At 45.3% G+C, this 25020-nt stretch overlaps 1 protein-coding gene across 4 annotated transcripts; it reads right to left on the reverse strand.

Annotated features, from left to right (window-relative positions):
* Nucleotides 1–3903: 3903 nt before the first annotated feature.
* On the reverse strand, nt 3904–23824 carry LOC104985680. 4 transcript variants are annotated; one of them, XM_010835952.1, is made up of 4 exons: nt 23134–23824; nt 22311–22431; nt 9666–9856; nt 3904–4288 (listed from the first exon to the last, which is right to left on the reverse strand). In XM_010835952.1, the coding sequence occupies exons 1-4, from the start codon at nt 23192–23194 to the stop codon at nt 4137–4139; spliced, it is 525 nt and encodes a 174-aa protein (XP_010834254.1). In that variant the 5' UTR covers nt 23195–23824; the 3' UTR covers nt 3904–4136. The 4 variants fall into 4 exon arrangements, 2 of the variants coding, with proteins under 2 accessions (XP_010834254.1, XP_010834253.1); XR_824959.1 differs by lacking the exon at nt 22311–22431 and having other exon boundaries at nt 23134–23816; XR_824960.1 differs by lacking the exons at nt 22311–22431; nt 23134–23824 and adding an exon at nt 14272–14313.
* Nucleotides 23825–25020: the final 1196 nt, after the last annotated feature.

Here is a 25020-nt window from a genome sequence, read left to right on the forward strand (position 1 = left end):
AGACTTCAGCATAGGATAAACATAACTTTTATAGCAATACATGAACCATGAACTTCCAGATGTTCAAGCTGGTTTTAGAAAAGGCAGAAGAACCAGAGATCAAATTCCCACCATCCATGGATCATCGAAAAAGCAAGAGAGTTCCAGAAAGACATCTACTTCTGCTTTATTGACTATGCTAAAGCCTTTGACTGTGTGGATCACAATAAACTGTGAAAAATTCTGAAGGAGATGGGAATACCAGACCAACTGACCTGCCTCTTGAGAAACCTGTATGCAGATCAGGAAGCAATAGTTAGAACTGGACATGGAACAACAGACTGGTTCCAAATAGGAAAAGGAGTACATCAAGGCTGTATATTGTCACCCTGCTTATTTAACTTATATGCAGAGTACATCATGAGAAATGCTGGGGTGGAGGAAGCACAAGCTGGAATCAAGATTGCCGGGAGAAATATCAATAACCTCAGATATGCAGATAACACCACCCTTATGGCAGAAAGTGAAGAAGAACTAAAGAGTCTCTTGATGAAAGTGAAAGAGGAGAGTGAAAAAGTTGGCTTAAAGCTCAAAATTCAGAGACCTAAGATCATAGCATCTGGTCCCATCACTTCATGGCTGGGGAAATAGATGGGGAAACAGTGGCTAACTTTATTCTTGGGGGCTCAAAAATCACTGCAGATGGTGACCGCATGCATGAAATTAAAAGACACTTACTCCTTGGAAGGAAAGTTATGACCAACCTAGACAGCATATTGAAAAGCAGAGACATTACTTTGTCGACAAAGGTCCATCTAGTCAAGGCTATGGTTTTTCCAGTAGTCATGGATGTGAGAGTTGAACCATAAAGAAAGCTGAGCGCAAAAGAATTGATGCTTTTGAACTGTGGTGTTGGAGAAGACTTTTGAGAGTACCTTGGACTGCAAGGAGATCCAACCAGTCCATCCTAAAGCAGATCAGTCCTGGGTGTTCATTAGAAGGACTGATGTTGAAGCTGAAACTCCAATACTTTGGCCACCTGATGTGAAGAGCTGATTCATTTGAAAAGACCTTGATGCTGGGAAAGATTGAGGGCAGGAGGAGAAGGGGATGACAGAGGATGAGATAGTTGGATGGCATCACTGCCTCAATGGACATGGGTTTGGGTAGACTCCGGGAGTTGGTGATGGACAGGGAGGCCTGGCGTGCTGCAGTTCATGGGGTCGCAAAGAGTGGGACACAACTGAGTGACTGAACTGAACTTTTATATGCACTGGGAAACCAAAAAATTCATATGACTTGCTTTATGATTTTAATTGCTTTATCAACCTGGAACCAAGCCTGCAATATCTCCAAGGGGCCCTGTACTACAAAGTGATGATTCAAGCTGCTGTGGACAAGCTATTGTGAATGAAGCCACATTCACATACAGTTCTTTGTGTGGACATTCGTCTTCATTTATGTTGGATAAATATCTAGAAGTGGAAAAATTGGGCCATACGAGAGATATATTAAGAAACTGTCAGCAATGTTGGCACCATTTTGCATTCTGACCAAGACTGTCTTAATTTTATCCATCCTAGTGGGTGTGTCGGAGAAGGTGATGGCACCCCAACCCAGTACTCTTGCCTGGAAAACCCCATGGACGGAGGAGCCTGGTAGGCTGCAGTCCATGGGGTCGCTAAGAGTCGGACATGACTGAGCGACTTCACATTCACTTTTCACTTTCATGCATTGGAGAAGGAAATGGCAACCCATTCCAGCGTTCTTGGCTGGAGAATCCCAGGGACGGGGGAGCCTGGTGGGCTGCTGTCTATGGGATCACACAGAGTCGGACACGACTGAAGCGATTTAGCAGCAGCAGCAGCAGCAGTGGGTGTGTAGTGGTATTGCCTTGTAGTTTTGTTTGCATTTCCCAGACTCTTAATGTTGAACATCTTTCTGTGTGTTTATCAGTCATTTATACGTCATTTTTGAAAAAGTGTTCAAATTATTTTCCCATTTATGATTGTACTGTTTGCCCCTTTACTATTGAAATTTATATTCTGTTTGCAAAATATGTTTACAAGTCATGTATTAGATATAGGCCTTGCTAATATTTTCTCCTTTTCTGGACTGGTATCTTCATTTTCTTAATGGTATATTTCAAAGAACAAAAGTTTTAAAATTTGACAAATCTGGCATATCATTTTTAATGGTATATGCTTTTTGTGTTCTATGAAAAATATTTGCTTTTATTGAATTGAGTGGGCATCATTGTTAAAAATTAACTGACCATCTTTGTTTGAGTCTCTGTTACATCCAGTTGGTGGGTATCTTCATTCTGGCTTTAATGCCATACCACTTGCTTACTGCAGCTTTGTAGGAATTCATAACTCAAATACTACCTTTCTTCCAACTTTGAAAAAAATTGCTTTGACCATTCTAGGTCCTCTGTATTTTCAAGGAAATTTTAGAATTAGCTTTGCTATATCTACACAAAACCCTGCAGCAATTTTGACTGGAGTCACATTGAAGTTGTAGATAACTTGAGGAGAATTGATGCCTCAGCATTACTGAGAATTCCAATCCATGAACATGGTACATCTCTCCATGAATTCAGATCATTTTAAATGTTCCTCTCAGCAATGTTCTGCTGCTTTCTATGAACAGGATCTGTATATCTTTTGTTAAATGCATTTTAAGTATTCTATTTGATATTACAAATGAAACTTTTAAATAAACATAATTTCCAGTTGCTTGCTGTTAATATATACATAGGCAATTAATTTTTTACATTAACATGTATCCTGCAACTAATACAAGTGGGTTTGTAGATTTATTGATATTTCTACATAAACAATCATGCCACATTCAAATACAATTTTATTTCTTCCCCACCAATTTATGTCTTTCACATCTTCTTCTTGTTTTACTGCCATAGCTAGATTCTCAGTGCAATGTTGACCACAAATGATGAGAGAAAACATACTTCCTTATCTTGCTCCTGATCTTAGAGAGAAAGTATTCAGTATTTCAACAGTATAGACAGTACTGTGTTAACCCTAGGTTTCTCACAGATGTCCTTTATCAGATGAAAAGTCCCTTTCTCTGCTTAGTTTTCTGAAGAAAGAAGCAATCATAGTAAGAGATTTACCATTCATTTCTCAGCAATTTATTTTACTTATTTATGGCTGTGCTGGGTCTTCATTGCTTTGCATGGACTTCCTCTGGTTGCAGAGAGCAGGGGTTATTCTTTCTTGGAGTGTGCAGGCTTCTCACTGCGATGGCTTCTCTTATGGAGCACAGGCTTCAGTGGTTGCAGCATATGGACTCAGTGGTTGCAGTGTATGGGCTTACTTGCTCCATGGCATGTGGGATCTTCCCAGATCAGGGATTGAACTCATGTCTCCTGCATTGGCAGGCAGATCCTTTCCCACTGCACCACCAGGGAAGTCCTCTTGGCGACTTATTGATCAATTAGAAAAAACATCAGTAGATACAGAGAGGAGCTGAACATCATTATTTATTTTAACCTAATTTCTATTTATACATCATTAGATAGTCTTTTCAAATACACATAGAAAATTACACATAATGTAAATTTCAGAAAAAAAAATTAAAGGATCTGAAAATATACGAAGCAAATTCTCTTACTACAAAGTAATTAAATTAGAAATCAAAACCAATAAGATAAATAAGGAAACCTCTAATATTTAGAAATTAAACTACCCACTTCTAAATCATTCATGTTTCAAAAAAAGAAATCAGAAATAATTCAGAAAATATTTCAAACTGAATGATAGTGAAAAAACAGCATATTAAAAATGTACAGCATACAGCTCAAGCAGTGGCTAAAGGGAAGTTTCAGCTTTAAAATACATATGTTAGGAAAGAAGAAATGTCCACCCCAAGAAACTTAAAAAAAAAAAAAAAGGAAGAGCAAAGTAAACCCAAAGTAAGTGGAAGGAAAGAAGTAATAAAGAGCAGAAATCAACAAAACAGAAAATAAACACTGCCAAGAAATTGCAAAGCTAAATCCTAGTCTTTAAAAACAACAAAATAGATAAACTCAATTAAAAATTCATAACAGAACATCTCATCAATATCAAGAATGAAAGATTGGTAATCATTTTAGATATTCTAGATATTAGAAGGATAAGAAGCCAATTGTTTTTTTAACGTTTATGTATTTGGCTGCATCGGGTCTCAGTTGCAGTACACGGGATGTTTCGTTGCAGCGTGCGGCCTTCTCTAGCTGTGATACGTCCTAGTTTCTCTGCGGCATGCGGGATCTTTGTTTCCTGCCCAGGGAAACAATCCGCATCTCCTGCATTGGAAGACAGATTCTTAACCACTGACTATCAAGATGTCTCTAAGCCAATTTTGTAAACAACTGTATGCTATCACTTCGGCAACTGAATAAAATGGGCAAATTCCTTGAAAACTACAGCTTACCAAAATTTACACAAGGTGAAGGAGAAAATGGGAATCGCCCTATATTTACAAAAGAAGTTGAGTTTGTCATCACAAACCTCCCCACCAAGGAAACTCCAGACCCAGACTCCAAACAAAACCCACCAGGTTTCATAAGAGAACCCTGTCAAATATTCAAGAAAGTAACAACATCAATAGTGCACAAACTATTTCAGGAAATAGGAGGCGGAAGGAACACTTCCCGACATGTTTTCTGAGTAAAGCATGACATCAGCACTGTAGCATAACAAAATATGACCTCTAAAAAAGGGCATTTTTTAAAGCATCAAGTTAACAAATTAACACTTGCGTGAGAATCTCAGAATCGAAGTCAGCTCCACTGTAACAGAAATGACTAATTCAAGCCACTAAGAACCAACTTCAATTCCCATTGTAATATTAAACTTCATTTCATGATGTCTTTTAAGATCTTGCAGTGTTTGGTAATAAATGATTGCTTCAAAAGAAAGAAAAATGAACTCTGGTCAAAGAAACCCAGAAAACCAAATTACTGGTTTAGCAGAAACCCAAATATAGTACTAGAACCCTGGAAAAATTGTGTGTTTTGAAGGGAATGATATAGAAAAATCCAGGAGGCAAATGGGCCTATGCTCCTTATAACTGGCATGTTCAGCAGAACTTATAAACGTATAAATGTGAATTCTTTGAAGAAAGCATTGCAGTTTCTATTTTGACAGATGTTCTTGTGGTTTTTCACTGTGTATCTAAGTGACCTTCCTGCTCAGAAGATCTGTGATAATGAGAAGTGAGAACTTCTTTAGCTAGTTATTAAGAACTAGCATGCTACCTAGAGGATAAAACTGAGTTCAAACAGTGACTCTGACCAAGTGAACATGCCCACGTGTCATTCAACATGGCCAAGCATCCCTCCACAGAATAATTTCATTAGGATTTCCCAGAGAGGGAAATACACACACCTATAGAAAACCAATAGTGACCATATTTCCCAGTTGAAAATTCGGGGTCTACGGTCTGACAAAAGACTTTGTGGCTGGCAGCCTGACAGTACTGGTGGTTTATAAGAACAATATAAAGCTTGTTCGTGATTGAAATAGGAACACAGAGAATCTGGGGCGTTGGGCTGCCAGCATGATTCCAGTGTGGTCTGCAGCCTTGACCCATTAGCAAGCTGCTCATCTTGCTCCGTGACAGGGACGTTGAAAGCAAAGAGTGAGTGTTTAGAACTTTTACAGCAATCTGAACTCTGACCATATCCAATGTGTGCCCATTTTTCAGTAATTCATGCTTATTGCCTCTTACAAAAATGCTAGTCCAAAAGAGATTAAGAGATATATGGCAAAACCAATACAATATTGTAAAGTTAAATAAAATTTTTAAAAAAGAGAGATTGAGAACAACTAAAATGATGCAGTCCTTCACCAAAGATTGTGTGTGATGCACTGTCCTAGAAGAGTCTCTAGGAAGTGTGATTTTACAGCTGTCAGTTCTGGTGGGAATTGCAGGTAATTAGCTACTGATAAGTGGTTTTCCCAGTGGCGCATTGGTAAAGAATCCAGCTGCCAATGTAGAGGACACAAGAGATGCTAGTTCAATCCCTGGGTCAGGAAGATCTCCTGGAGAAGGAAATGCCAACCCACTCCAGTATTCTTGCCTGGGAAATCCCATTTCAGAGGAGCCACAGCCCATGGGGTTGCAAAGAGTTGGACATGATTAAGCACAAGCATTAGCTACTGATGAAGGTAGTTCTGATGACACTCAGGGTGTCAAACTTCCTAGTTGATGTTTAAAATAGACATGAATGAGGAATTCCCTGGCAATCCATTGGTTAGACTCCCTTGCATTCACTGCCAAAGACTCAGGTTCAATCCCTGGTCAGGAAACTAAGATCCCGCAATCTGTGCTGCACAGCCTAAATAAATAAATGAATGGATAAGTAAATAGACATGAATGAAGGCAAGATTATCTCTGCTGATCTAGTCACATCCCTCATCTTCCCCTGTGCTTCTGGAGAGAAAAGTGGGGATGGTATCTCGGTCTTTGTGTCTAGAAATGCCAGGTCTGAGACGTGCCTGGCAGCCTGATCCGCATGTGAGATCATTCCTGGAGTGATGACGAAGTGGGAGAAGGATTCTGGCCCCAAACAAGGAGCAGGGACATTCCCACAACTCCCGGGCTGAGAAATTTCTTGCTTCAGAGCAGAAGTCCTGCCCCATAACCACTCCTGAATGTTTTCACAGGGCAGACAGCAGTGTCCTCAGCTGGATGCTGACAGCACAGAGGCTTGGGTCGCCTCACGTCTTACAAGAGTGCTTGAAGCTCCTCCGTTTTTCTGAGTCAGCCCCAAGCTTCACCTCAGTGTGGTTACTTCCAGATGCAAACTGGAAATGATGTGGCCATTTCTTCTTCTGCAACCTCCACAGTGAATGTGTATGAGTCACGTGTCCTGGGATCCCATCATCACTAGTGATCCCTTTATTTTCTTTTAAAAATTTTTATTGGAGTATAATCGCTTTACAGTGTTGTTATAGTTTTTACTGCACAACAAAGTGAATCAGCTATATGCATATATACATCCCCTCCCTCTGGAGCCTCCCTCCCACCCTCCATCCCACCCCTCCAGGTCACCACAGAATGCTGAACAGAGCTTCCTGTGCTGTACAGCGGCTTTCAACTAGCTATTCATTCTACGTATGGTGGTGTATATACGTCAATGCTACCATCCCAGTTCGTCCAACCCTCCTCCCTCTCCCACTGTGTCCACATGTCCGTTCTTTGTGTGCAGCTCCATTCCTGTCTTGCAAATAGGTTCATCTGCATCATTTTTCTAGATTCCATTCTATGAGTGCATGCTCAGTCGTGTCTGATTCTGTGCAGCCCCATGGACTGTAGCCCGCCAGGCTCTTCTATCCATGGAATTCTCGAAGCAAGAATACTGAAGTGGATTGCTATCTCCTACTCCAGGGGATCTTCCCGACCCAGAGGTCGAACTCCTGCATCTCCTGCAGTGGCAGGTGGATTCTTTACCACTGTGGCACCTGGGAAGCCCTAGATTCTGAATATATGCATTAATATTCAACATCTGTTTTTCACTTTCTCACTTCACTCTGTATGACAGATTCCTTTAATTTTCCATGTACCAGAGGTTTTATTTTACAAAGTTAACAGTCTGCAACCTGCTTACACTGCTCTGAAGGAGGCTGACCCCATTTACCCTCACATTTTAAGGACAATCAAAAAATTCCAGTGTGATATTTGATCTCATGATAAACCCATCTTGTGGCTCATCAAGTTTGCCTGCAGAAGGTGTGTTTGCCAGGGAACAAGCCGAGTATTGTTTCTGTGGTTTGGCAGGGAAAATTTCTGAGGTGGATGGATTTGGGGATGCAGGGAACAGAGCTCAGGCCATGAGAGGGTCCAGTTGAATGTGAACAGGCACTGGGGAGGCGTCTGGAGCTCAGAGAGGCAAAGCAGCAGCCAGCAGAGGTTTGGACAGCAGCTGGGGCCTGGCCGGAGACTCTGAACATTACACACATGCTTCTCAGCAAGGCCCTGGCTACATGGCTCTGCCCCGCATTCCCATCAGCCTTGGGCTAAACATCCCCCCAGAAGAAGGGAGAGCTGAGCTATTCAGGGTGTGAAGTGGGTAGAGGAATGGAGGCAGCCACCTAACATTGGCCTGTGTCCCTGGGGGCCCACACCTGCTTCGTGCCCCACCTGACACCTGGGATTGACTTGTTACTGCTTCTTCACCTGGATGGGCCTCTCGGACCTGCCAGCATTCTCAGGGTGATGCAGGGCCACACCGCAGGCCCATTTCAGGAGATGCAGGCAAGTTCCTGCCACTCTCCTTGGCAGAGGGCCAGATGTCAGGTCAGCCCATAGGGGACCTTGTTTATGACAACCAGTGAGGTACTGGGCAACAGCCCAAGGCTTACAGTTATCTAAGAGCAGTCAGGGATCACATGAGAGTTGCTTGAAATCAACATTATTTGTGTAATGCTATGCAGATAAAATGGGCTTTCCAGCTGGCACTAGTGGTAAAGAACCCACTTGCCAATGCAGGGAGTGCAAGAGACATGAGTTTGATCCCTGGGTCAGGAAGATCCCCTGGAGGAGGCCATGGCAATCCACTCCAGTATTCTTGCCTGGAGAATCCCATGGACAGAGGAGCCTAGCAGGCTACAGTCCAGGAGGGTGCAGAGAGTGAGACACGACTGAGCATGCCTGCACACATGCACATAAAGTGAGCCGCCAACTGGAGGACGAGGGTCGCTGGAAGTCTCCAGGGGGTCTCAGACCCTTCCCCGCCAACCGTGCCATCTGAGGACAACTGTGAATTCTCCCACACAGGGGTGACTCTGTCCCTCACCCTGATCCCCAGCCAGCCGCTGGCCCATTCGCCACACAGGGTGGAACAAGCTTTCAGCAGTGGGTGTGCTGGGCTGGGTGGGAACTTTGAAGGTGACAGAGACATGGATTTGTTTAGATGTGGCCCTCAAGGAGCTCAGGGAAATCAATCACTACAGATGGTCACAAAACAAGGGGAGAGTAAGAAGGTCCAAACTAGCAGGCAGGCAGCCCGGGCTGGGCCTCCACGGCTTGTGAAGATCCACATGGGCAGTTTTCTATGGGTCCAGGGTCGGGTTGGTGAGTTTTATTCTCCCAGCATCTGTCCACTTGGCCCCTCTTTCCAATCATCCCAGGGCCCCCAAGTTCACTGTCCCCCATTAGGCATTTCTCCTCCAATCTCTCTGGCCCTGGACTCCTCACAGCTCCACCTAATCTCCCCAACTCTGCAGGATTTGGGGGAAAGGTCGAGGTAGGCATGGCCCACTGCTCTGCACTCTTGCTGGCCCTGCATCCCTCACTCCAGCCTCCCTGGCTGGTATATGGTTCCCCATAAGGACCCACACTCTCTTCAGGGTGGCTGACACTGTATGACTACTAACCAGTGCAGATCTGGCCTGGTCAGCAGTGGCTCTGCTTGGCTCACTCCTTGACTCACCGGGACTGGGCCATGGTGGTGTGCGCTGCCCTCGTTGTCTGGATGCCCCCTCCTACCACCCTTGCCCAGAGAATCAGTACATGTCCATTCAAGGGGTTCCTGCCTGTGGTCAGCTGAACAAGGCCCCAGAACCATCCACTTCTAATCCTGGAACCTGTGAAGTTCATCTCATATGACAAAAGGGACTTTGCTGGTGTGATTAAGGATTTGGGGGTGGGCCCAGTGTAATCATATAGGTCCTTACCCAGGGGGAGACTGACAGCAGAAAGGAAGAGGGTGTGATGGTGGGAGAAAAGCCTGGAGTGATGCATCCTGAAGATGGAGGAAGGAGCCAAGCGCCAAGGAACACAGGTGGCTTCTAGAAGCTGAAACAACCAAGGAAATGCATTCTTCCCCAGATACCGTGGCTTCAGCCTGGTGAAACTCTTCTGACCTCTAGAAGAGAAAGGGGATAGAACTGTGCTGTTTTAAGCCATACATTGGTGACAATTAGTTACAGCAGCCCAGGAAACTAACACACTGCCCAATCACTACCTTGAAAGGCCTTCCAGCACAGGCTCCGTCAAAGAAGGATGGGGCCTCTCACAACCCCCGTGTCAGTGGCTCCACAGCTCCCCGAAGGCCACAGTGACCATGGCAGTGCTGGGTTTTGCAGACATCTGTGAATTGTTCCCTGAGGATGTGGGGAATTGAATCCCAGCCACATGGTTCAGCAGCAACGCCATCTATAAACATGGCCCCACTTGTGACTGACTGGCTGGCTTGGTGACAACTACCACCTGCTTGGTCGGACATAAGGACTGGCTGAGGAAAAGCCCCTGAAGTTCTTCTGGGGTGTTTCAACCTGGAGCTGAGGGTGCAGGGCCAGCCCTCACTGACTAGTGTGAGAGGCAGGCCGGAGAGCCGGGTGCAGGCTCAGGGCTGGTCCCTACAGGCCTCTGGGCAACCCAGACGCCTGGCTTGCCCTTGCCAGACCCAGTGAGTCCAGAGATGCTGGCTGTGTGTGTACACATTCAAAGCAGTGAGAGTGTGATTAGCCATACTTCCTCTTTGGAGCGTCCCTTGGAGAAAGGCAGGAAGGGTGGGCCAGCACCCAGGGGCTGGGCTTCATTCTTTCACCTGGATAGAAAAGAGTTCCAGTGCTTCAGAGGTGCCATCAGCCCATCCTGCCTTGTAGCCTCCAGGTCATCAGGAGGGAAGGACCATCTATCCTCCTGCATACATGTTCTCCATCACAGCCTGGGGTGGGGGTGGGGGCCATGAAGCAAGCTGGGGACCCCAACCCAAGACTCCACCCAGAGCAGCCACCTCCCGTCTTGGTGCCCACATCTCAGTTCCCACTTTATCTGGGATAGATCATAAATTCCACACAGCAGGCTCTTAAAAAAATTTGTTTACTGATGTAACCTAAATGCCTAAAAACATTATGACACACACACGGATAGGGACTTGGTGATCACTTTTTGGAGGAATGACACGCATGATGGATTTGGTTTGCAAGGATGAGCACTTCAAAAATATTACAATTGGAAACAATGTCAAAGTTCCAAATTTAGAACTCTTCTTAATGTGCTAATTTAGCAAATTACAGGCTTGAGTAAATTGTGGATTGTCTGTACATGGGTTTTTGTTGTTGTTTGTAGAAAAAAGGATCAGCTATAAAACAGTGAAGGCCAAAGAATATATTGACATGGTTCAGAATAGTATTTGCACTTTGCACAAGACAAGTGAGAGGCCATCACACAAATAATGATTACAGAAATGCAAATTAAAATAAGGACAGTGCATTTCTCAGTGATTGGGTTGGCAGAGCCCAGGGCTCTGTCCACTCCCATGATGAAGTGGAGAGAGAGGCCTTCACCGTCAGCAGGAATCCAAACCGGCACAAATCTTGGTGAGTGATTAAAATTGTGTATCCCCAACCCAGGCCAAGCCTTGCATGTGTGACAGAGAAACCTCAGAACAACCACATGCCCACCAGGAGAGGAGTGGCAGCCCTGGAGGAAGGCAGACCTCCTGGGAAAAAATTCATGATTATTGTGAGGTGAAAATAAGAGCAAGCTGCAACCCCACATGGAGAGTGTGATGCTATCACTTGTGGGAAAAAGTGTGTGTGTCCACAGGTCTGTGTGTGTGTCTGCGCATGTATGTGTGAGTGTTCGTGTGCATGTAATTGTGCATATGTGTTTGTCACGTGTGTGTGCATGTGTCTACTTTTTTAACCATAGGGTGCAGTCAGGAATAATGGTGATCATCATAGTTAATTGATTTTCACCCTGTGCCAGGCACTATCCTAAGCACTTTACACATATTCATGCATTGAATCCTCCTAACAATCCTACAAGGGGTCTACAATTGTTACCTCCACTTTACAGGCTAGGAAACTGAGGTAGGGACTAGCCACATGACCTGCCTAAGGTCCCATGACCTTGTAGGTGGCAAATCTGAACCCAAGTGACCCGGTTCAAAAACCCAGACCAGAATCACTTTGTTCTGCTGCAAGCCCAAAATATGAAAGGCAGGGCAGGTTACTGAACATTTTAAGGACAATGGATGTTTTTCAGTTTACTACTGTATTTTAAAATTATTTTTAGATCTAAAGTTATTCCTTTAAAAAAGGAAAAGAGTGACACCTTTTCCCTCGCAGTGCAAGAGTGCTGTGAGATTTCTCCTCCTCCTCCTGAGATGATGTAAGTGTGCTTGATGGAGAAACACGGGTAATATCATGCAGTTATGCAATCAGGTGTACATTTCACATGAATTACAGCGCACCTGGAGACACTGATGAAATGCTGGATGCCTAGAGCTGTCAAATGCGGTTTTTCAAAAAAAGGAATACACCAGCCCACACCCTGACTTCACAACCTATAATTAATTAGGGAAAGAAAGAGAGATCTGTCTGGTTTTGTGACTTCAACTTTCCACCTGAAATATAAAGTTCTAAGAATATCATTTGGCTCTGCTCCTTGCTGCCTTTGCTTCTTGCTCTAACTTCCAGACTTTTTTTACTTCTATTTTCAGTGCTGCTACCAAAATGAGAATGCAAATATATTCTGCATAATTCATAAGCTATACTATGAATGTTCAAGTGCTACTACTCGTGTCACAGCCACAACCGTAAGCACAAGTACATCCAGACAGCTGCTCTGTCTCTCACTCTCGAGCCAGCCAATACAGCCTGGAGTTAAACCCAAGACTTTTGTCCGCAATTCCGGTCTCAAGTTCTATGTTTACTTAATTAACTAGAAAAGGCTAAGCTGTTCATCTCATGTGTTAAATAAGTGTGAACAACTTTGCTGGTGGAAAGCACAGGAATGTTTGTGCCAGGCTGGTACCCCACATACTGTACCCTTTCCCATTTCTGGTACCAAGTATCTTTCTTGTCTGCAGTTAGGTTTTAAAAAAGTACACATTGATTGAAATTCTAGGCACATGTCCATTCATGAAATCAATGACTGCTATTTGTGGCTTGACCAGGACAATAACTTGTATCCCACCTCCAGAGATCCTGATCTAGTAGCCTAGGTGGGCTCAGGCATGTGGAGTTTAAAAACTTCCTAGAAGACCACTGTAGGGAGTCATGTTTCGAGCTTCCACACAAAGGAGCTCCTTGAATAAATCCCATCCCCAGAAAGAGAAGCGCCAAGGATGTGTGGTTGTGTCCATCAAACACATGCTGCATACACCCCACATGCAAGCTCCCTAGGACAGAACGGACACAAGGGAACTACCATGAACACCAGCTGAGGACCAAAGCGGGTCACAGCAATGTAAACACCGCTGTGTAGGGAGTACTGATCAACATTGGCACATGTTGCTCTTTGTCCAAATATAATCGCATTGAATTCCTGGTCTAGCTCACAGGCTTAGAGTCACTTCCTCTCCCCTTGAAACTGGACTGGCCAGTCTATTGCTCTGACCACAGACTGCAGCAGAAATGACTTGCCGAGATTTTTGCATCCAGTCCTTAAGAAGGTTTGGGCATCTACTTCCTCTAGAAGTTTTGGGCACTACTACTACAAGTAGTGTCAGGTCACTGTGCTGCCAGGAGGTCCTGGCTGGAGAAATGAGCGACCAGAGGTCCCAGGAGAGGCTCTGGAGATGGGACACCATTTGGGACATTCCAGTTGGTAGAGCTCTCAGTTGAACACACCCACAGGAGACCACCCAGCTGATGCCAAGTGGAGAAGAGCTGGCCCTGCAGAGCCCTGTCTGAACACTGATCCACAGAATTCTGAGCAATAAAATATAGTGTAGTGCTGAGCACCAAATATGGAGAAGGTTTGTTACTTGGCAATAACTGAACCACACTAAATCTCCTCTGTATTACTGAGGCTCTGCTAACCTATAGTGCCCGGGACACAGACACACATGTCCCTTGAGGAGGCTTGCAAGGTGGAGGTGTTTGGTCGAGCCAGATGCTGGGACTTTATTCACTGAATGATCTTTTCATGAAATGTCTGCAGTGGTCTGAGGTGACCTGTTCTTACCCAGCCAAGGTGAGGGGCCCGTAGGGACCTAGGGGAAGAAGCTGACACTCCACACTGGATGTGCAGCTCTTTACTGATTACCTGGATCCCAGACCCATTTTCTGTCTTCAGAGGTTGCCCCTTGGAACTCTCATGCCTTGTGAGAGTCAGGTGTAGGTCGGTAAGTGCAGGAGACTGGAGGGCGCATCCTCAGGGCGTGCATGGCTTTCTCTGGTGCCACAATCGGGAGAGGCTAGGGCATCTGAGATGCAGTGATGCAGCTTCCTGCTTCTTTTCCAAGCTGTGATATACCACCCAGATCCCCTTCAAGACAGCAAGGTCTATTCCCCTGTGTAGGGAGGTTTGCACAATTTCACTCACCTCACATGCTAGCAAAGTAATGCTCAAAATTCTCCAAGCGAGGCTTCAATAGAATGTGAACCAAGAACTTCCAGATGTTCAAGCTGGATTTAGAAAAGGCAGAGGAACCAGAGATCAGATTACCAACATCCGTTGGATCATAGAAAGAACAAGAGAATTCCAGAAAAATATCTACTTCTGCTTCATTGACTGCACTAAAGCCTTTGACTGTGTGGATGACAACAAAATGTGTAAAATTCTTAAAGAGATGGGAATACCAGACCACCTTACCTGCCTCCTGAGAAACCTGTATGCAGGTCAAGAATCAACAATTAGAACTAAACATGGAACAACGGGCTGGTTAAAAATTGGGAAAGGAGTACATTAAGGCTGTATATTGTCACCATGCTTATTTAGCTTCTATGAAGAGTACATTATATGAAATGAGAGCTGGATGAATCCCAAGCTCGAATCAAAATTGCCAGGAGCAATATCAATAACCTCAGATATGCAGATGACACCAGCCTAATGGCAGAAAGTGAAGAGAAACTGAAGAGCCTCTTTATGAAGGTGAAAGAGGAAAGTTTACAAGCTGGCTTTAAAACTCAGCATTCAGAAAATGAAGATCATGGCATCTGGTCCCATTCCTTCATAGCAAATAGATGGGGAAACAATGGAAACAGTGACAGACTTTATTTTCTTGGGCTCCAAAATCACTGCAGATGGTGACTGCAGCCATTAAGTTAATAGACATTTGCTTCTTGGAAGAAAAGCTATGACCAAACCTAGACAGCTTATTAAAAAGCAGAGACATTATTTTGCCAATAAAAGTCCATATAGTCAAACTTATGGTTTTTCCAGTAGTGAGAGTTGAACCATATAAAAAAGGTTGAGTGCCGAAGAACTGATGCTTTTGAACTGTGGTGCTGGAGAAGACTCTTGAGAGTCCCTTGGTCTGCAAGGAGATCAAACCAGTCAATCCTAAAGGAAATCAGTCCTGAATACTCATTGGCGGGACTGATGCTGAGGCTAAAGTTCCAAAACTTTGGCCACCTAATGCAAAGAATTGACTCACTGGAAAAAATCCTGATGCTGGGAGATATTGAAGGCAGGAAGAGTAGGGCCCAACAGAGGATGAGATGGTTGGATGGCATCACCTACTCAATGGACATGAGTTTGAGCAAGCTCCAGGAGATGGTGAAGGACAGGGAAGCCTGGCGTGCTGCAGTCCATGGGGTCACAAAGAGTCAGAGAAGACTGAGTGACTGAACAACAGGGAGGTCCCTGTCCCAAAACCACATCCCTCCAGGCAGCTTTCATCCAATGACTGGTCAGCATAGAGTGGAAAGACTTGAGCCTCTGCCCAAAGTCAGGGACGCTTTGAAGGACCCTCCAACTGGGGGTCGGCTGAGGCCACTGTTGGCATCAGCTCTGTTCTGACCTACCTCTGTCCCACACTGCTCCCTTCCACCAGCTGTCCCCTCCAAGCCCCCCTAATTCATCTCTCCCCCCAACTCCTCCCTCCAGGCCCATCCCCTCCCTCACCACCTCCGTTCCTCTCTCAGGTGCGGATCCCCTGGATCCATCTGGGTGGGAGCCAGCTCCCGTACATTACAGTGTGTTGCCCCTGCAGTGTGAGGTCATGTTATTATCACCCCCTTTTTACAAGGACAGAAAGAAGGAAGGAAGGGGTGGAGGAGGAAGGAAAAAGAAAAGGAACTGGAGAATCAGAGAGACATGAAACTGACCAAGCCATCCACTGGTAGAAGAGGCAGGTTTAACTTCCATCCCTCTGGTTCCAAAATCCATGTGACCAAGGTGTTTATTTGATTGTAAAGAGAGTGGCTCTTCTTAGCCTGTCAACTGAGGAACAGAGTTGTAACTCTCTGAGGTGAATTTCATTTCTAAAAGTAGAGGAATAAGAAACTAATTTTTAAGTCTTCCTTTTAATGTGTGAGAAGTATGCCTTCTCTCACATGAGTGGAGGAAGCTGTAAGAACCAAATGAACAGAGGCCCACCATGACGATGGAGTTATTGGGAAATGCAGAGAGAGAGAAATGAAACCTTGGGGACAAGCCTGTCACCCCACTCCTGACATCACTCCACAAAGGCTTCTCCTGGATCAAAACCCTCCTCTGCCCCCGAATGATGGATCAGCTCTCTTCCAAAGTAGAAAGATGTATGCTGACAAAACCTTCTTCCCCTGAACCTCACAAAGTCAATTTCCACAGAAGAGCAACAGCAGAAAATAAAATACCACCTACACTCAAAGTAAGAAAGGGGAAACCACACATTAACTTAGAGATAGCCAGTCAGGGCATCTGGGCACAGTGCCCAGCTCTGACTCCTTTGCTTGTACACACAACACACACGCACACCCAATGCATACAACACACGCACAACACAAAACAGAAACAACACATAAAACATACAACAGACAATATACACAACCCATACAGCACACAACACACATACACCCCATCACACATACATAACACAACACATATACCCCACCGTACACAATCCACACAACACATGCAACAAACACACAACACACATAACCCACAAAACAGAGAAACACACCACACAAAGCATACACAACACAACACAAAATATACACAACACACACAAAATAACAGAGAACACACATACAATACACATACACACACTTTTGAGCAATCCAGTGGGAACAAGCAAAGCAGACATGCCCTGACCACCAGAAACGAGGAGATCCCAGGTGGACTGATGGGGCCTCCCAAGGGGCCAACTCAGTGGCCAGGTTGCCCCCCTGGGGTCCCTTTGGTGGGAGGGATGCTGGCAGGTAAAGGTCAGCCACTTAGGGACTTATCCAAGGAGAAGATGAAGGAAAGGAAACACAACCAGAGCCCTGGATGGCCAAGGAGCTAATTCAAGTCAAACACCACATTCGAAGGGTCCCTTTGACCATGGAAGAGTCACAGCTGTAATCAACCTTCAGTGTCCTCTGCCCTTTCCTCCTCCGGCTGGGAAGGGAGTGAGAATAGTGGGTGCAGCCCAGAAACCCACAGTGGACCAGCAAGCTCTCAAGAGGGAAGGCCTAGTCTCTCCCTAAAATGGTGTGCTTCTTTTTTTTTTAACTTTAGTCCGTGCTCTCCAGTATGTGGGATGTTAGTTCTCTGACTAGTGATCGAACCCACACTCCCTGAATCGGCAGCTCAGAGTCTTAATCACTAGACCACCACGGAAGTCCCGAGTGCATACTTTGGATTTTTTAACTCAGCTCAGGTTTGAATGGGTGAAGACAGAGGAGATCCCAACAACAGGCTATTGTGTTTTCTAGCGCAACACTGAGGAGCTTGTGATGACATCTACAGAACATTAGTCAGGGGGAATCTTAATAGCAGCATTTACTGCCACTAGCAAAAGGAAGTCTCCTGGGATACAAGAGGGAAATTGGTGAGCCCAGGGCTTCCCCAGTAGCTCAATGGTAAAGAATTTGCAAGCAATGCAGAAGCTGCAGGAGCTGCGGGTTCAATTCTTTGGTCTGGAAGATCTCCTGGAGGAAGGCATGGCAAATTCAGTTCAGTTCAGTTCAGTCACTCAGTTGTGTCCGACTCTTGGTGACCCCATGGACTGCAGTACACCAGGCTTCCCTGTCCATCACCAACTCCTGAAGCTTGCTCAAACTCATGTCCTTCAAGTCGGAGACGCCATCCAACCATCTCATTCTTTGTCATCCCTTTCTCCTCCCACCTTCAATCTTTCCCAGCATCAAGGTCTTTGCCAGTGAATCAGTTCTTCACATCAGGTGGTCAAAGTATTGCAGTTTCAGCTTCAGCATCAGTCCTTCCAATGAATATTCAGGACTGATTTCCTTTAGGATTCACTGGTTGGATCTCCTTGCAGTCCAAGGGACTCTCAAGAGTCTTCTCCAACACCACAGTTCAAAAATATCAATTCTTCAGTGCTCAGCTTTCTTTATAGTCCAACTCTCATATCCATACATGACTACTGGAAAAACCATTGCTTTGACTAGATGGACGTTTGTTGGCGAAGTGATGTCTCTGCTTTTTAATAAGCTGTCTAGGTTTGTCATAGCTTTTCTTCCAAGGAGCAAACATCTTTTCATTTCATGGCTGCAGTCACCATTTGCAGTGATTTTGGAGCCCCCAAAAATTAAGTCTGTCACTGTTTCCGTTGTTTCCCCATCTATTTGCCATGAAGTGATGGGATCAGATGCCATGATCTTAGTTTTCTGAATGAAGAGTTTTAAGCCAATTTTTTCACTCTCCTCTTTCACTTTCATCAAGAGGTTCTTTAGTTCCTCTTGACTTTTTGCCATTAGGGTGGTGTCATCTGCATATCTGAGGTTATTAATATTTCTCCTGGAAATCTTGATTCCAGCTTGTGCTTCATCCAGCCCAGCATTCTGCATGAGGTACTCTGCATAGAAGTTAAATAAGCAGGGTGACAGCCTTGACGTACACCTTTCCTGATCTGGAACTAGTCTGTTGTTCCGTGTCCAGTTCTGTTTCTTGACCTGCATACAGATTTCTCAGGAGGCAGGCAAGGTGATCTGGTATTCCCATCTATTTCAGAATTTTCCACAGTTTGTTGTGATCCACATAGTCAAAGGCTTTGGCATAGTCAATAAAGCAGAAGTAGATGGTTTTCTGGAACTCTCTTGCTTTTTCTATGATCCAGTGGATGTTGGCAATTTGATCTCTGGTTCCTCTGCCTTTTCTAAATCCAGCTTGAACATCAGGAAGTTCGTAGTTCACATACTGTTGAAGCCTGGCTTAGAGAATTTTGAGCATTACTTTACTAGCATGTAAGATGAGTGCAATTGTGCAGTAGTTTGAGCATTCTTTGGCATTGCCTTTCTTTGGGATTGGAATGAAAACTGACCTTTTGCAGTCCTGTGGCCACTGCTGAGTTTTCCAAATCTGCTGGCATATTGAGTGCAGCACTTTCACAGCATCATCTTCTATGATTTGAAATAGCTCAACTGGAATTCCATCACCTCCACTAGCTTTGTTCATAGTGAAACATAGGGCCTTTCCTAAGGCCCGCTTGACTTCACATTCCAAGATGTCTGGCTCTAGGTGAGTCATCACACTATTGTGATCATCTGGGTCATGAAGATCTTTTTTGTGTAATTCTTTTGTTTATTCTTGCCACCTCTTCTAAATATCTTCTTCTTCTCTTAGGTCCATACTGTTTCTGTCCTTTATTGTGCCCATCTTTGCATGAACTATTCCCTTGGTATCTCTAATTTTCTTGAAGAGGTCTCTAGTCTTTCCCATTCTATTGTCTTCCTCTATTCCTTTGCACTGATCACTGAGAAAGGCTTTCTTATCTGGGCATGGCAACCCACTCCAGTATTCTCGCCTGGAGAATCCCATGGACAGAGGATCCTGGTGGGCTACAGTCCATGGGGTTGCAAAGAATAGGAAACAAGTGGAGTGACTTTTCACAGCACAGCATTGTGTTGTGGTGAGCAGAATACTGTCCCCCTCACAGATGTCTGTGTCCTAAGCTCTGGAACCTATAAATACGTTAGGCTACATGACAAAGGACGATTAGGGTAGAAGGTGAAATGCAGGAAATTAAAATGAAGGATGCTAAGCAGCTGACCTTAAAATAGGGAGATTTTCCTGGACAGCTGAGTGCATCCAACATGGTCTCAGGTCCCAGCTGTGGGTGAGGACACGAGAGACCAGAAGTGTGGGAAAAGAACTTGACAGCAACTTGCTGTTGCTACTCTGAAGGAGTGAGGACATGATCACAGGGATGCAAATGACCAGCAGCTGGAAAGGCTCCCCTGCAGCCTCCAGACAGAACCACCACACTGACTCCTTGCTCTGAGCCCCAAGAGACCCATGTCAACCTTCTGAACTACTGAAGTGTGAGATAACAGAAGAATGTTGTCTGAAGTCACCAGGTTTGTGATGATTTTCTACAGCCACAGTAGGAAACTAACGTGTGTATGTTAGTCGCTCAGGTGTGTCCGACTCTTTGCAATCCCATGGGCTGTAATCTGCCAGGCTCCCCTGTCTATGGCATTCTCCAGGCAAGAATACTGGAGTAGGTTGCCATTCCCTTCTCCAGGGGATCTTCCCAACCCAGGGATTGAACCTGGGTGTTGAGCACTGCAGGCAAATTCTTTACCATCTAAGCCACCGGGGAAGCCCTAGAAAACTAATACAATTGCAGAAAAATTAGGAAAGGTATTATATTGCATGAAAATTGAACCATATTACATGGACTGAATTGTAACCTTTTTTTTTTTTTCATATAACAGCACACAGAAAATGTTCTTCTTTGACAATCATATACACACTTCTACAAACAACACAGTCTCAGTACATGGAGTACATGTGTTAAAATGTATTTGTTCCACCCCTATTGTTATGGTTGTTTGTTTCAGAGGTTAACCATCTGTGTGCACACCCTTGATTAGTATCTCAAGACAAATCCCTAGAACTTCAACTGCTTTGACAAAGAATGAGAACTTTCTTTTTAAATGTGTGGCTTTGGATTTCCAGCATCATTGCTATGACACACCACCCCTCCTTTGGCCCCAGATCCTTGCTGACACAGGGCATTGACCACATATCTTCTTGATCGTTTCTTCTGAGAGGTACTCCCTCCATCTCCTTCCTTTACTGCCAGACACTTTCTCTCGGGGATCACATCGCCAGAGGCTGTGACTGGGTGAGCTGGATGCATGGCTCTCTGGACTACAGGTAGCAGCCCAAGGGTAGGACAGACGTTCTTCCAAGGTTTAAAGACCATAAAGTTCCATTGATCTGCTCCACTTAATTTTTGAGGTACTTTGTCCTTTCTATTCCTCTTAAAACTTTATTTTTCTTTCAAGAAAATTTGGGACCTAGACCAGTCACTGGCAACCTTTCAAACTACTTTGAAATTGTCAAAATCCTTTGATTCTTCCATGTGCTTTTAGCTGGAAGAAAGACTGTTAAGAATTGTCATGCAGTGTCCAAAACACACATATATTCACCATGGTCTTTCTTAGTGTCACTCGCTAGAAGCCAGGCATGCACAGAGCACCCTTTACTGTCCATAGGAACCTGGAGCCTCTGGTTGGCAAATGGACTGATGCTCCCTCCGAAAAAGTCTGTGCATAGAGGGGAGGTGTGTGGGCTTCCAACCCAGCTCAGCCTGGGAAAATGGCTAGTGGTGAGTCTAGCTTCTCCAACTCAGCACACACAGGCTAAATTAACTCATGGTTAATGAGATCGTTCCATCAAAACAGTTCATCAAACAGAAACTGGCTGGGCAGATTCCCAGAGCCTCCAACACTGTCCAAGACTGACCATCACCTGAGCGCTCTTGGGTGGCCTGAGGGAGCCAGCCTGGAGGTTCTTAGAGCCCAGCAGCCCTCTGGCATTCGCCCAGCCCAGCCTCTTTTTCTCCATCCCTTTCACCACCAAGTATCTCCCTAGTCTAACTTTTTCTCCTCTGATATCCCACCTTCTCCATCCCCGGAAAAATTGCTCATCATCTCAGCAGTGTAGGTGTGTGTCTGTGGTTTGTGTGGGAGAGGGGGAGGTGTGGATTGTGTGCCCACGCGACCACGGTGAAGGCTCAGAAGGGTGTGCGGTCCCGAGAGCCTCGGGCCTAGACTGAGTGTGGGTATCACCAGCACAATTCTCCACAAGAAGAAGTGCTGTTTCCAGCTTCATTTTATTTCTCAAATTCAAGCCAGTCCTTTCCAGGATAAACAAGGGCTCCACCTGCCCTCGACTTCTCTAGGTTTTACCCACCCTGTTCAGTATGGGGGGAGCCTCATTTCACAGACAATAATACTGTACCAAATCCCCACAAGTCCAGCGCACATTGCCCACCAGGCAAGACAGCACCAGGTGCTTTGTGAAGAAGGTGAGTGCTTGGCCATCTCCTCAAAGTCCAGTGCTGGGGCCATCACTACCCAAGTCACGACAGGCATCGGACCGCCACCCCGGACCTCATGGCTACCCCATCTCCAAGCCGAGTGCCTTCACCGCACCAAGGGGAAAACTGCTCCCAGCATCAGGCTTCAGGGGGTCTGGCTGACCTTGAAATCCTGCAATAAGCCCCTCCAGGGGCACAGAGCTGGTCCCTCAGGCCCCGTTTTCCAGATGGGCAACCTGTCTCCAGCTTCAAGTGGGGAGGAGGACTCATCAGCTTGAGAGTCTCTAGAACAACAGATGGTAATTTGTTGACACTGAGAGATTTAAGGGGACTCAATTGCAGTCCTACTGAAAAAGCTTTCTCTAAAATAAGAAAGCACACAGATTCCTCAACGCACAGAAATTGCTGACAGCTTTGTTTTCAACCCAGAAGGAGTAAAAAGAAGCTGACAACTTATTTTTGCAGGTTAGGCTCATTCAAGTCTATTTTTAGATCTTTTTCCTAAGTAAGTGCACCAGAATAGCATTCAGTTTGAAAAATCACCATCTGTTCCCGAGCAGTAAGCCCTGTCTGGAGGGTTCTGGGGTAGGCATGCCCGGCTGATCAGAGCCGCTGTCCCTGCAGACTAGAACAAAGGGTATTTTGTGTCCCCAGAGTGGTGCGGAGAGAATACCCCGCAAGAGTCACTGCCGTTGTAAATGTCCATCAAACAACCCCTAATCTATCTTATTTATAAATTGAGCACCACAAAAAATGCCCTCGCCTTTTAAAAAGAAGTTCAAATATTCCCTTGTATTTAAATAGATTTCTTATAAAAAGATCATTCAACCTTATCTCGGTTGTTAAGATAAAAATTAACCTACGGAAAAAGCCAACGCAGGATGCTATAAAAGGCCCCTTCCCCGCCTAGATTTCCGGCTTATGAGAGCCGCTCCCTCCTACCCTGGCCAAGTTCTTTCCCAAAGCCCCACTCAGGAGTGACTCACGCTTTTCTGTGAAAACGCAGTTGGTGCATGAAATAACATCACGACAGTGGGAATCTGACATATGAGTAACAGGCTCTGAGCACCTCCTGGAACTAGCATCGGCATGTGGCACCCGGGGAGGGCCAGGGTGACGGCAGGCGGTCCCTAGGCCTGCAGACCTGACCAAGCTGGCTGGGCTCTGGCTATTTTTAGCCTCCAGTGGACTTAGTTCCCGCCACCCTTTGGAATAACCTAGCTCTACATGCCATTTTTCTCCTACAAGCCCGAAAAAGCCTGCAAGGAAGGCTGTAGATTTAGTTCGTCAGTACAGCGTGGAAGGTCTGACAACCAAGATGAGAAGCCCCTCCCAGCGAGCACAGGGAAGGGCGGGTTCGGGGACCCCATGGCCACCACACAGTGCCTGTTGCTGTTTCTCAGCACAGGGTGGGCTGGGGGTGTGTGTCTCTCTGCATAGAGACCCCCAAGACCCCAAGATCCGCTCATTATTTTTGGCCTCTCTGAACATTTTCCAAAATCATTATCAAAAGGAACTCATGCTTGCTCACATACACTCCCTTTCTCTCCGTCTCTCTCTCTCTCTCTCTCCTCCTCCCTGTCTCTTTCCCCTCTCTCTATATATACACAGAGTCCTTCTTGGGGAAGTCACTACTGAAAAATCCTATGTGCAGTAGTTATGACATAGGATTTTGTAACTCACAGTGAAGTTCAACGGAAACTCAAGCACAAGCCACCTCTTATCTACGCCTTGTTCCAGGAAGCAGCTCTGTCCTTGTTACCACCCTCTCCAGAGCCATCAGCACGTAGGCAGCATTGGACAGCCCAGAACTGCTTCCTGTACCTTTGCACCAGCTCTGGGATGACTCCAGAGTCAATGTTTACCCACCCTAGTGGCTTTCAATGAAGCCAGAGTGTGGGAAGTCACGGGGACAGGGACCTCTCCCAAGCTTGATGGTGGGCAAATGCGACCCTTTAGCAATGAACCTAGAACTACAGGCTCCCCTGCTGAAGTGGGAAGAAAGGGCCATCAGGGTAGGACTGTAGCCTGAATTCACACAGCTCAAGTCCCATCTCCATTAAAACACTTGCCTGCCACTGCTGTCCCCCAAAGCCAAGTGCACCAAGTTATTGTACAATCTGCTCTTCGAAGAGGAGGGGCTTGGGGCTTTGGAGAAGAGTATATAGGCAGAGGGGTGATGGCTGGATTCCTGCTTCACCACCTTTTCCCCTCTCTTATTTTTCTCATGAGCACATGTGGCTGCCCTGTAGGCTAACTAATCTTATATCCTTTCTAAGTGTCTCATCACACATGCAGGCATTGTGTAAGATGTTCAGGCAATAGAAAACCAAGCATTCTCTTCTTTAGAAGTTTTATTTAGGGAATAGGACATGCTATTTACTTATTTCTCTCTTTTTCTTTTTCTCTCTCTTTTTTAAAGTATAGTTGATTTAGAACTTCCCTGGTGGCTCAGTGGTAAAGAACCCGCCTGCCAATGCAGGAGACATAAGAGCTGCAGGTTCAGTCTCTGGATCAGGAGGATCCCCTGGAGAAGGAAATGGCAACACACTCTAGTATTCTTGCCTGGAGAATCCCAGGGACGGGGAGCCTGCTGGGCTGCCGTCTATGGGGTCGCACAGAGTCGGACACGACTGAAGTGACTTAGCAGCAGCAGCCAGTATTCTTGCCTGAGAAATCCCATGGACAGAGGAGCCTGGAGGGCTATGGTCCACGGAGCCGCAAAGAGTTGGACACAATTTAGTGACTGAGCACACACGTAGTTGATTTACAGCACGTTAGCTCCAGATGTAAAGTGATTCAGTTACATACATATTTCTATTCTTTTTCAAATTCCTTTCCCTTATAGGTTATTACAAAACATTGAGCACAGT

This window comes from Bison bison, unplaced genomic scaffold, assembly GCF_000754665.1.
Source record: "Bison bison bison isolate TAMUID 2011002044 unplaced genomic scaffold, Bison_UMD1.0 scf7180017864057, whole genome shotgun sequence".
Classification (NCBI taxonomy): Eukaryota; Metazoa; Chordata; class Mammalia; order Artiodactyla; family Bovidae; genus Bison; species Bison bison.

Coding starts and splice junctions, on each gene's coding strand:
- LOC104985680 (XM_010835951.1), bottom strand. CDS start 23,194: ATGTCAGATTCCCACTGTCGTGATGTTATTTCATGCACCAACTGCGTT. Junction 22,432..23,133: donor CTGCGTTTTCACAGAAAAGC/GTGAGTCACTCC, acceptor CTGTTGTTCTAG/AGACTCTCAAGCTGATGAGT. Junction 9,857..22,310: donor GCTTATTGCAGGATTTCAAG/GTCAGCCAGACC, acceptor TTTCTCTTCTAG/AGGTCAGAAGAGTTTCACCA.